This window comes from Bombus vancouverensis, chromosome 7 (assembly GCF_051014615.1).
Source record: "Bombus vancouverensis nearcticus chromosome 7, iyBomVanc1_principal, whole genome shotgun sequence".
Taxonomy (NCBI): Eukaryota; Metazoa; Arthropoda; class Insecta; order Hymenoptera; family Apidae; genus Bombus; species Bombus vancouverensis.
The window spans coordinates 10,426,887-10,440,134 of NC_134917.1; the positions used below are offsets into that span (position 1 = coordinate 10,426,887).

Consider the following 13,248-nt stretch of genomic DNA (forward strand, 5'->3'; position numbering starts at 1 on the left):
TTTCTTATTTCTCCTGAATTCAAGGCGTAAGGATATCAAAACACACATAGTTTTACGATTTGTGTATTCGATTATACTAACCATGTCAAAGTCGATAATGTATCTATTGGTAACGTTAAAATCTTTTTGTTTTACGTTAAAAAATATGACGTCGCGTAGGAGGACTTGGCCTCTGGCCAAAGTTTCTTCTTCCGCTCGCTATTCAGCCAAGTTCAAAGTAACCCGCGAATAGCCTTTCGTTATCCTACAACCAACGAAGATTGCGAAGATTTTAGTTTGCAGTTTGGCATTCGCCAATCATCGCTACGTTCGTGGATCGCACTTCTTTCATATTCTTCGGTTCGATATCTTCGCGGCCAACGATATTTTTTTTTATATACGTACCATTGATTTGTAAATTAGTGTGCTGGGTGTAACTTGAGGACCAGCGATGTTGATTTTATGTAAATTGCATGTTGCACAGCAGATTATATGAATAGAGTGATTGAGAAATATTCCGTTGAAATCCTTGAAGAAACTGCAACTCGAAGCCACGTGATGATTGTGTTATAAAACGTAAGTTTTCTTGTTCGTACCTTATGTTTATATTTTATTTAATAACGTCACCAATACATGTTCTTAATACCGTCGTGTAAATTGTGCAAATTTTTTACTATTTTGTGATATAAAAATTTTGATATAAAATTGACGTGACATTGAATTGACATTTAAGATTGCGCAACAATGTTATAGTACCGGTAGAAACAAAGTTATGATGTATAAGTTAAAAATGTATGCATCTGTAGTTAGACTATCGTATGTTTTGCATGTAACCGACGTAATAAAACTGCGTAAACCGAACAGGAATATTACTCTGACCATTTCCTTTCATCGCTTGAGTGAGATTGTCTTTTTCTTGGCAAAAGAATACACTTACTCCGAAGATTCATATCTGTCTATCTATCGATTTCTAGAATGTTATTTCCTTTCTTCTACGCACAATTGTGTCCTTCCTGCAAATAGCTACCAAAGTAAATGTTGGTAAATACTACCTATAATAGCTAACTATTAAAATCTGAGAAAGTTGTATTTTGAAAACTTATATTATAATTTTGTCGTGCAAGAAATCCGGGGTTAGCTTCAAATTTCCAAGGAAATAGTAGTATCAGGTTATCCGTTTTGTTATGTATACACTATTTACTTATTTATTAATCTAGTATAATTATTATATTATTCATATTGCACCAGCGCCATATATGTGACTTTCAATGGCATTAAAAATAAATTTATAGTCATCAAGAATCTTAGAAGTTTATGAACTATAAGAAAGGGTTGAGATTTCTAAAGATTGAAATTTGCATAGCAGTTTCTGATAATTGCTTAAACATCGTAAACAAGATAATAAGGCGTTATCAGAGTTAAATTTATCGTGAGTTGCGTTTGTCGAGTTTACTTAGAAGACTTATCAAACAAATAGCTACATATATTACTTTCTATTTATAACTATAGCTATATTTTATAGTCTTTTATTTATAACTAATGTAATCTGAATATTTTCTTAAAATTCTAATAAATTAAAAATATAAACGATAGATATTTGCAGATTTTTTAAATCTATTAAAGAATAGAAAGTTAAACTTTGTTATTGATAAACTAAGAAATTGCTTATAAAATTTGAAATCGCTGTATTTGTAAAAATTGTATAACATAAATCTGATAAGACTTTATTGATTGAAACTATTATTATTATATATTGCAATATACTTATAACCTGCTAACATGATCTACATTAAATCCAAATGTGCAGATCTGTCTTACGAAATGTATTTTATTTAATAAAAAATATGCATCTTCCTGACTGTGCAAGATTGCACAAGCAAATATCGTTTATGCAATCAGTATGGATGTAGAAGAGATAAGTTTGTGTCATATGTAATAACTAGGTCAACAGCATACAAACGAGCCATTAGTAATTTTATAAACGGATATACTTATCACATTAAATTCTTGAAATACGTCCAAATTCTATTAGCAAAAATTTATTATGACACTGTATTGAATATGAAATACTGCTATGTGCAAGAATACATATTATGCAGTGTCTCATATGTTCCACTGAACTACATATTTGTACTTCTGATATAAAGAGAATTATAGATTGGAGAAACAAAGTTTCTTTCCTTAATAAAACGAATAACTCGAGAAATAAATACTATCTAATATATTGATATTAAAGAATGTTAAGAAGAGAATAATAAAATAAGAATATTAATATTAAAGAACTTAGAAAGCAGTAAAACTTCTAGAAGTAAGAATATTTATATTAGGGAATTCAGGAAGGAAGTTAAGACTTTGTTCCTATAGTTTAATGCACAGGGTAATCCATTATTATAATCTATAAATGTTTATATTTCGGAAAGTAAGTAGAATCGAAAAATTTTCTTGAAGACGAACACGTAGATTTTTTGTAGTGTTCAATTCTTAGCTCTTGAAATCTCGCTTTGGTGGTATTCATCTTCGTTTAGCACAGAACCGAATTGCTTGTTGCGGAAGGTCAGGAATATGCATTTGCGTTTTCTTTGCTTTTGAAACGTTAGAATTGGCCAACAAGAACGAAACTAAAACCTCGAAGGTTTAATACAAATAATGCAAAATTTATATTTACCGTAATATTTAGAATAATTAGTGACCATTCTAATAGATGATAATTTGGAGTACTTTAGCTTTTAGCAAGCATCTTTTTCATATTTTACGTAAATAATGTAATAGCGTGAACAGTGGTGCTAATAAAATGAACATATGAAATATTCTCATGATTTCCATATCCATAGATAACAAAAACAATTAAATAGTTTCCTCAAATAAGAAATTATTTATTAAGTAGTATGTAATATTGTATTGTATTAGATACTGAATGTTAATAAATTCTAAGTTAATAACAAACATGAGTATTCTAGAATTCTTCTTCTAAGTAAACTACCAACGATTGAAAGAAAAATATAGTTGAAGAAAGATACAATGTAATATTCGATCAATCAAAGAACAATAATAAAGTGTGGGTTTTTGTACAAACCAAAGTTAATCACATTGCAACAGTTGTATTAACGTAAATTTTGTTATTATTTATTTTTAGCACACATCTATTACTTTCTCGCTGTGATTCACTTATCCACAAATACATAATATCAACATGGATATGGAGGACGATGTAAGCTCAATCGCAGAACAAAATACAAGATCAGCTAGACGTAATAGACGTAATAGAATATCTCATAAAACAAGTATTAGAAAATTTCTCAGAAATGGTAAGTAAATCTACATCAATAAAAAAGTTTCAAAAATTTGCGACTAAATAATATGCTTATTTGTATTATTTTTATCCAAGTTTGGCGCAAAATCGAAGCCGAGATTGATGGAAAAGAATACAAGAATACGGATGACAATGGGGATCACTATTTCTGTAAGTGACTATGTTTGCAAGTGAAATTGTATAATTCAATAACAATTTTTATATACGCATTTTAATAGATAATTTGATATTTTATCAATAAATATTACAGTTACAATACTTCTTTATTTTAAAAATTCTTCTTTATCTGCAAGTGGTAAGAAAGAAATTTTTTGCGTCGAAGATGAGAAGACAAATATGCAATATAATATTCATCTGATATTATTATATTTGCCGTGTGAAATGTATCACTGTCTAACGTATATAATTCTCATTTATAATATCTAATTACTATATTTATACAAGTTTTAGAAATAGATGTAGTTGTTACCTATAGTTGGGAAGTAAAACTTTGTAAAATAATTTATTTTTAATATATATTCAGAAGTTTTTCGGGCGTAATAAATAAAAATGTCACTGAATGGAATAATAGACTCCTTAAGAAATAAATAATTTACTATTTAAGTTCATTAGCTATACAATAATGTTTTAAATATTATATAACAATATTAATTTTTAAAATGCATTCAGTAAAAATAACTGTAATTATATATCTCGATAGAAACGTTTAATATGCGTGATACTTATAAATCATAATACTACAAAGTTAATTAATTAATGTCTTCTTAATTAAATTTTAACTAAAGCAAAATACAACTAATCCTAATAACATTTTATAAGAAATTATAGCAGTCTATAATAAAAAAATTCTAAAAATAATAGCAGTATCTTATAATTCGTAATTCCAATTCAAGCTAAATTTAACATTTATGTTCACTGCAGTACCTCATCCAAGTTGCATCTAAATACGTGAATGAGGCCCTAAAACGTGACGGAAAGGGTTAAACTTAAAAATCCTGAGCTAAAAAGGTGATATGTATCTATCTTTTATCTAACGGGCTAGTGATCTTTCAATTCGTATTTTGAAATTTTGTTTTAAATTACTAGAACTCTTCACTCTACTTCACTAGTTTTATAAATTATTGAAATCTTCTCATTAAAAGAAAAAGGTTGTAGATAAACAACAAATTTATTTATAAAAAGACAAACTCACTGCAATGTAATATTTAACACTACATTAGACGTAAGTATCCATAAGGTAAAGTATTCATAAGCGATTCCATCATCAAAGCAAAATTTGTTGCTTTGATTTTGAAATCTGCCTTTCGCCAATAAATTATTAAATACAAGTCTTCTTGTATTTAATATCTGACACATGACGAAAACTGAACTTTCATATCGTTGTGAGTATTTAAAATTATACTTAAACATAAATCAATCACTCAAAATATTACGGTAACACAGATGTAATATTTATTGCAACGAAATTAGAGAATATCGGATTTCTCTATTACAAAATACGCAATTCAATTTTAACATTCACTTATGTGATAACTTCTGTAAACATCAAATGTTACTTTGAAGTTATTCAGTTTATATTAATACTACTGATATAAAATTTTAATCATCAGAAGATACAATATACAAGGAGATTCTATCCTGAACTAATAACTAAAATACACAAAATGTTACCACACTACGGGTAAATATCTGTGGTTCTTATGCTCACAAAAAGATCTAGGTTCTAAGGTCGATTCGAATTTTTCGCCCTACTGCATAATTAAAATGGTAGTTCAATCTAAAATCTGATTTTATTTCAATAAAGAATAAAAATTTGGAACTTCGCTAAATTACCTTCATGATTAACAGCAGTTTAAGCTATGAATAAGACAAAGTGGTATATAATATATAAAGATACTTACTGTTCTTGGTTTTTAAAGAGGTTGGATCCTTTTGAGGGGAGGGCTGATTCTAATACCGGAAAAGAGTATTTAAAAAGAAGAATATATCTGTGTGTGTGCGTGTGTGTGTGTGTGTGTGTGTGTGTGTGTGTGTGTGTGTGTGTGTAAAAAAGATAAAAGACTATTAACGTGCACGATTAAATTACAAGCGACGGACAAACACTGGCGTTTAAATTCGCGTATGAATTCTGATTCAATTTATGATCACTAAGAACTATTTTAATCTAAAAAAATATTGGAGATAACTTTACGTAGCAAACACTGACTCTGCTGATCACATTACACACGACCACGAATGTTCCCTGAAAATGAATAAAGGATTATATTAGAAGAAATTTAGAAAAGCTATATACACGTGTGTGTGCGTGTGTGTGTATGTATATTTGATATATATATCAAATGCCAGTTTGTGACAAAAACAGTTATATTGCGTAGTAGCTAAAAATCATGTTTATCAAGGATTGTCAATCAAGAATACTTAAACATGATACATATAAAAATCGTGATTCGTATAAGATTAATATTGTAATATTAATCTCCATATAGCAAATAATAGCAATCTACTGTTGTAATAGCATCAATTACGGATTCATCGGAATTTTATTACAAACTTCTAATTTTTACTAGTTATCATAATATACCGTTAATCAACAATTATTTATTTAATAAATAAATAAGAATATAATATGTAAATCTAATACATTTTTACACACACAATTCTACTTTACTTTTTAATATGAGATTATATATTAAAGCATCACAGTAATACAATTATTAAGGATATTAAGAATTATGTTAATTATATTCGACTATTCCTTGGCCTCTTAAATCGTACAGTACGAAAAGATATACATCAAATTCATTTTGCTCTTCACGATATATATTTCGCCTGCTCTATTTTTATCAACTTCCATGATTGAATTACAGATATGTAACTTTAATATTTCTTTAATCTAATTAATAGACATATTCGACAATGTAGAAAGAAATTTTAAAACTAATAATTTTAATTTTTACCTAATGGGATCTGGATGATGTTCCGTTTCGCTGGACTTCCCGCGTAAAACTAACGTTTCTCCAAGACGCCATCAATCTATCGACCACGAGAAATTATATCGATGACATAATCGAATATCGCGGTATGTAATTAGTAATTAGCGATTGCACACTCTATAGTTTCACTAGTTTCATGAAAGTAACGGTCTTTAATTCTTTTTTTAATATTTATATAGACAAAGTGTATTTTTAAATTTTTAGACATTACAGTTTTTTAAAAAGTTGTAGATATAAATGTATGTATTTAGTTAGCTAGTTATAAGTTCTTTGCTTACAATTAGAGACAAGTAAAGTTTACTCCTTTCGAATTCACTAATTAATTTTGATTGCGAAAGAGCGTTACATGTTGTTACATCGGATAATTCTGTGCTTTAAATGCTGTGAGATTTAGTGAGAAAGATGTCGATTGATAAATGTAATTTTTTTCTGTGATCAAACTTCAAGTTCTATGGCTGCAATTCAAGCTATGTAAATACATACATTCATACATACATACACACATCTCCTATCATTTATATAACTCTATACTTGTAACATCGGCACATAACTGTAGTAGTGAGAGTGCAATGCATATATGTGACGTGTGTTGTAATTTTACGCTATTGGCGTTCTCTTGCAGATCCTAGATGATGTATGTTAGATTTAAATGAATAATGCTGTACATACTATCATTATAGAACCGTTTTCTTATTAAAATATAAAAACATAATGTATTTGATTTTCAACATATATATACTATATATATATATACTATATATATATACTATATATATATACTATATATATATACTATATATATATATATATATATATATATATATATATATATATATATAGTATTTACACAGTCGTATCTTAAATACGGTAATTCTTAATGTTTAAGGTACTCATGAAATTATTTTAAATAATAATATATTATAAAAGAAAATAATATAAATTAAATTAATATAGAAATTACATTTTCTTTACAATTCGAATTAGAAAAATAATATTCTCTACAACATAAAAACATTATTTCGAAGTTTAATATAATTTTTATATTTTAACATAAATTCTCATTTGTTGTATTATATTTGTTCCATACATACATATTATCGATTTTTATCCTTTTCTGAGGAACTATAGCAGGAACCTAAATTAATAAAACTTATTAATATTTCTTATTATTTTTAATATTCTTACATTACTTTCAATATTTCTAAATAGAAAACAGCCTAAAAGCATTTTATAATTTACCTTTTTGAACACTTTGAAATTAAGATGAGCTCGAAGTGATGAATTACTTTTTAGTGCGGAATTTATAACATTTTGTGCTTTATGTTTCCTTTTTTCTTTTTCCTGAAATTTTGAAGTAAAAATGATATACAGTAGAATCCCCTACTTTAGAATTTTTTAATGAAAGTTATATATCTATTAAACTTACCACAGAACATATAAGAGAATCTTCAGGTGTATTTGCTGGTTCTGTTGTATGTGGTGTAATTGAATTTTCTGAACATGTCGTTTCTTTATTATGCTTTTTCTCTACTTCTAGTGTTACAGGGCGCACATTTTTTAATTCTATTTTTTTATTGACTTCACACATTTCTTTTAAATTTGCGGCAGCTATACGATTATCAGTTAATCGAGCTGTTTGTTGCATTTGCCTATTTTCATCTCTTGAATTACTTGTCTTAAATATATTATTCAATGTATTATGTATGAAATCTTTATTAGAATTCGTGTTATTATTTTTATTTTGCTGTACTGGTTTTAGTTCAATTTCATCATCACTTAAGATTATTACTTCCTTTGATTGTCTCTTATCCAGTATATTACCGTGTTTGTGTAAATTCTGGTTATCATGGTTAGAATATCGAATGATTTGTGAGAACATGTTAGGAAAAGTCGAATTGTTTTCATTAGATCGTATATCTTGCATACTTGCCTCTGTTGCTGAAGCATCATTAGGAGTTTCGTCTATGTATTGTAATTTATTACATTTTTGCTTTCTTGTAGGTTGTGTATCAGCAAAATTTGAATTTGATTGTAATTCTTGGCTACTAATGCTGCTCAATGTTTCAGGAATAACACATTGTCTTACTTTCACGAATGTTGTTTTTGAAAGGTTGGAAATTTCTTTTGGTTGTGTAACTTGCACATTTTTCACTGTTGCTAAAGCATCAGTAGGAGTTTCTTTTATGCACTGTATTTCATTATATCTTTGTGTTCCTGTTGGTTGTGTGAAAATATAATGTACATCTGATTGTGATTCTTGACTACTGATGCTACTCAATGTTTCAGGAATAACACGTTGTCTTATTTTCACGGATGTCGTTGCCGAAACGTTGGAAATTACTCTTGATCGTGTAACTTGCACATTCTCTGTTGCTGAAGTATCATTAGGAGTTTTCCTTATGCATTGTATTTTATTATATTTTTGCTCTTCTATAGGTTGTATGACAACACCACTTACATTTGGTAATGGTTCTTGACTGATATCCAATGTTTCAGGAATAATACGGTGTTTTACGGGTGTCGATATCGAAAACGAAAAAGTTGGTAATGCTGACACTTTGGCTGTTTCATCTTGTGTATCAAGATTTAAAATCTCACATGAATCATTCTTTCGTTCCGATCTTTTTAAAAGCTTTGCGAATTTATACATAGGATTGCAATATTTTTCTGTCGAACAATGCAATATTGCAAGACAAATTTCAACTTCAGCTATCATTCTATAATTATTTGCTTTCAATGCTTGTTCTGAAGAAGAAAGCACAAGATAATTAAGTACATATGACCAATAAAAGATAACGCTCAAATTATTTTATAGTGTGTAATAATCACTTACGTATTGAATGATATGTACAGAAAATATTTTCCGTGATCTGTGTTGAATCATTGTCTGAATATTGTAATACAATCACGTTTGGACTGCAAAATTCTGTAGTTGTTAGGCTTGCTCTTTCAAATAATTGTGGTATTCCACCTAAAATATATTTTTTATTAAGAACAGTATTTAATATTTTATTCAGATAAGTCATGGATACAATTTTCAATTTTTGGTATTTACCTGCTATTCTAATGATTTTTTTATATTTCCTATATTGAGTTGTACTAAAATGTATAAATGTTAAATTTTCAAATAACGTTGTTCTTTTCTTGTTTGGAGAAATCAATACCTTTTTTTTAGCGATTAATGGTTCACTAATTGGTGGAACAAAATTATTTGAATCTGGAAGTTGCTGACCATTATCTATTGCAGATTTAACTTCGTCCCAATATTTCATTGTCACTATTGGTAGAGCAGAAGCCATAGCAGAGGCAAGCTGTTATATATCCAAATTAGTAATACACATTCGATTAGGAAATAAATTACCCAAATTAAAAAATTTTTTCAAGGAAAATACCTTTAGTGTTAAGATAGCATTTCCTACTGTTAAATAAGTGGATGCCCTTCTCCAATCGCTGTCAGTAATTATTACACCATCAATTTCTTCCATCAATTGTTTTAATCTTTCTATCTCGTTATCACATAAAGTAGATACTGTTGTTATTATAGGCACATTTATCACCCTAATATGTAAATTTCCTCCATATAGAAGACTTATATTTATATGTAACATTTTTAGATAAAAAAAAAGTAAAAAAACCAAAACTTACTTAAATACATGGTTCTGTAAACCAAATCTTATTGTATCTTGGTGTTTTAAAATACATTCAGTTTCAGTTAGTTGTATTATGTCACGTTCATGAAGGATAAAAGTACCATATTTTGACTTTAAGTCTTTTAGTTTACATATAGATGTTGGTTCAGTACTCTGAAACAATGTAAGAATTTTTATTTTGTAAACAGCATTTTCTTATTATATTATATTTTCGTGTTTAAAAATACCCTTATCTCCTCTAATTTTGTAACGCTAATTGAGGCATGTTCCTTGCTGATTGATTTATCATTTGGCAAAACAATGTCAGCTTTCTTCCTGCCGATTAACGTCTCTTGATTTGGTTTTAAATATATGCGGACACCTAAACACAAAAGCTGGAATAACATTGTCATTTATGATTGATCTATTACTTAATCGATAACAGAACGTACCTTGTTCATTAACCAAGTACCACATTGTAATCAACAATTATAAAGTTACATTTAATTGACTTAGTTCACACATCTACAATAAGTTGACTCGCTCATAGCCTGGCATACGGCATATTGGTTAGGTATGCATGTTTATACCATGGATATATATATATAAAGATAGAGTGCGTGCATGAACGAACTGGAAAAACGAAGAGGGAATAGAAAAAGAATATGATATTCGTGCAGTAAATATGATAATGTAACACTAATCAATGAGTGGCATCAGTTTTTATGCCTGATTAGATAAAATTAATGATTAATTAAATTTTCTTTGTATCAATTCAGTGTACCAGTTCATCAGCTCTATTTAGTACAAAACAAAGAGACCTCTATTAAAAATTTCTTTTTGTTCAAAATTCAAAAGGTTTTCATTGCAAACAAAGTATAGATGTAAAATAAAATAGACATAACAATATCAGTACGCTCTTAAGTATGAATCCCAGAGCCCCGTTGGTATTTCTATTTGTGACCTTACTAATACACTATAGAATAAGATTATAACAATTTTATAAAACAATGACAGGGATTTAAATGTTCAAATTAATTGTAATTATGAAGTTATGAATATGATATAGACTTGGGCACATTTGATTTAAAATAAAATAAAAAGTAACAATACGAAATAATGAATTATTTTAACAAATTTATTATTTTTATTTTAGAAATAGCATAGCAAAAGTAACTTAACTTATATATACGTACATTCATACATTCATAAATGCATACGCATTTCTGTAGACTGAGCCGGTAATATCGCATGTGATATGAAAATGGTAAGAGTAGTTTCACAATATCGTGAATAGAGTCCGTTAGTAGTATACAAATTGTTGTGATCGAGACACACGCGCGCACACGCTCACGTATGAATAAAAATAATTTTTTATCTTCTGTAATATTAATCTTTGTAATAACGGCTGGTAATTCGCTTAAAACACAAATTAAATATATCGTACCTTTCGATATTATATAGATTTTTATTTTATGAGTACATATGTATGTGTTTTTTAAATAATTGTATATACTTATAAAAAATACATTATAAAATCGCAGAGCAGTTTGCTGAATACGTAGTGTTAAATTTGAATGTAAATCAATTATTATCGTTAAGAAAGACAAACACATATTATAACGAGCGCATCTTCCTATAATTCGACAAATATATCTTGAGTCATTATGACCTCAATATGCTGCATTTGGACTAAGTAAGAGTAATCGATAAATTTATATGACATCATGAAAATGGAGTACCTTTTTAAGAAAGATAAATGGTTTAATTTGCAATTCTTAAAGGTAAATTGTAAGGATGAAGTTCTGTTACATATAAATAATTTTAATTAAAAAAAAGCTTCTATTGATAATAAATAACGAATGTGTTAAGGAATACGAGTACACTTGTGTATGAATGTATATTCTAGGAGAAGACAGGAATACAAATTTTAATAATTATAGTTGAGTTGCAGACATAGAATGCAAGATGGAAGTTCAGGGGATATCCTCTATTCAAAGAATTTCTCTATAATAATTCATTAGACATTCTCTTTTTTCAAAGAAATACATTTCATCAACGGTGAAAGGTAATAAGATCAACGGATTATTTCTTTTTATTTCTATATTAATCTTTTCTCCATGATCTCCTAATTGGTTAATATATATTTTAAATATTAGTTTCTACATATACATAATAGATTTAAATTTATGGAAGAGATAGCATTTAATGTCAGTTTTAGTTTTCTGGGAAGGAAGAGGGTGACAGCAGTCAGATAGGTGGAAGAGAGGCTGTTTGAGCACAGCAATTTCCTTCTTAGCTCAATTTACATAAAGGTTTATTCTGTGATGCTTTATTTTAAAAACTTCGACAGTGTAAGCAAAGATATTTTAATACAGAGATATGTTTATATAAAAACGTGTTTATGGACATTAGTTAATAAATCATGATTTATATTAAATTTCAACACATTTTACGCATCATCTTGTGTAATTCTACTTATTAGAATTATTTTTATTTCTTGCTCTTATTTCTAATTATTTTTTTCAGTTTATTTTTAAGCGAAACTACGATCTTTGGAAAAATAAGCTTATAAATGTCATAAAAAAGAATAACGATACAAAAATATATAAAAATTTTATTGAGGATATGTAGAGTAGTCCTACATTTAATAGAATATCGGACACAAATATTAATATACCTTCATGTTACGTAATGATCCTCGACGAATTGCTTCGCGAAGTCCATCTTCTTGGCTTATTTCCTACTACGAAGAAAGGAGGTTAACAAGCATGGAAGTAACGCTTCATGTATGTAAATGGATCTTCAGTAGGCTTAAACTGAAGAGCTCGGGGCCGATTTCGTTGTATGTACGAATATTGATCGACTCATTAAAAGTGTTTTCAACTGAGACAGCGCTATTCGAAATGCCGTACAGATCTATATATGTGTTTGCGAAAATACTATGTGTTTAACTAACTGAAAGAGAGTTAACGAACATTAGGGGTGCAGATCATGCACAAATTTCCCGAATGTTCAAATCGAGATACTAAATCCAATTATCGTTAAATATTCAAACAGTACAACAGCTGCATATGAGTTCGTAATTTGGTATCGTAGCATCCCTTCAAGTTGCTTATTCATTTAACCACCGAAGTATTCGAATCCGAGAAATCATGTTTTAAGATAATGTGAAATATTAGATAAGTTATTGCATAATATGAAATGGTCGATTTCATGAATATGTGAACTCATTCAGAAATTAGTTACTGATAGTGCTATTAAGTAATATTTATTAGATATCAATTTATGTTTGAAACTAGCCGAACACATTATGATCCGTATTTTGTCCATTGTT

At 28.3% G+C, this 13,248-nt stretch overlaps 2 protein-coding genes across 13 annotated transcripts in view; one reads left to right on the forward strand and one right to left on the reverse strand.

Moving 5' to 3' along the window:
• The window catches only part of nbs (nibrin), a 54,242-nt gene extending 43,714 nt beyond the window's left edge, over positions 1-10,528 (reverse strand). For 7 of the 11 annotated variants that reach the window (XR_013058808.1, XR_013058807.1, XR_013058806.1 and 4 more), the window contains exons 1-11: positions 10,364-10,511; positions 10,160-10,293; positions 9,928-10,085; positions 9,675-9,840; positions 9,338-9,593; positions 9,116-9,253; positions 7,709-9,027; positions 7,522-7,623; positions 7,374-7,417; positions 6,247-6,322; positions 5,191-5,531 (exon numbers count right to left, since the gene is read on the reverse strand). Coding sequence is in view for 1 of the 11 variants with exons in the window: in XM_076620078.1 (XP_076476193.1) it covers positions 6,247-6,322; positions 7,374-7,417; positions 7,522-7,623; positions 7,709-9,027; positions 9,116-9,253; positions 9,338-9,593; positions 9,675-9,840; positions 9,928-10,085; positions 10,160-10,293; positions 10,364-10,388 (2,418 nt within the window). In the remaining 10 variants the exon portion in view is untranslated. Of the gene's footprint in view, positions 1-4,204; positions 5,532-6,246; positions 6,323-7,373; positions 7,418-7,521; positions 7,624-7,708; positions 9,028-9,115; positions 9,254-9,337; positions 9,594-9,674; positions 9,841-9,927; positions 10,086-10,159; positions 10,307-10,363 lie in introns of those variants that run through there. The other 4 variants (XR_013058813.1, XR_013058811.1, XR_013058812.1 and 1 more) reach the window with 4 other exon arrangements.
• Positions 1-13,248, forward strand: part of LOC117159026 (A-type potassium channel modulatory protein KCNIP1) — a 434,143-nt gene that overhangs the window by 243,727 nt on the left and 177,168 nt on the right. The window contains exons 1-3 of one of the 2 annotated variants that reach the window (XM_076620080.1): positions 196-555; positions 3,113-3,284; positions 3,365-3,439. In XM_076620080.1, coding sequence (XP_076476195.1) covers positions 3,170-3,284; positions 3,365-3,439 — 190 coding nt within the window. In that variant the 5' untranslated portion in view covers positions 196-555; positions 3,113-3,169. Of the gene's footprint in view, positions 1-195; positions 556-3,112; positions 3,285-3,364; positions 3,440-13,248 lie in introns of those variants that run through there. The other variant, XM_076620081.1, reaches the window with a different exon arrangement.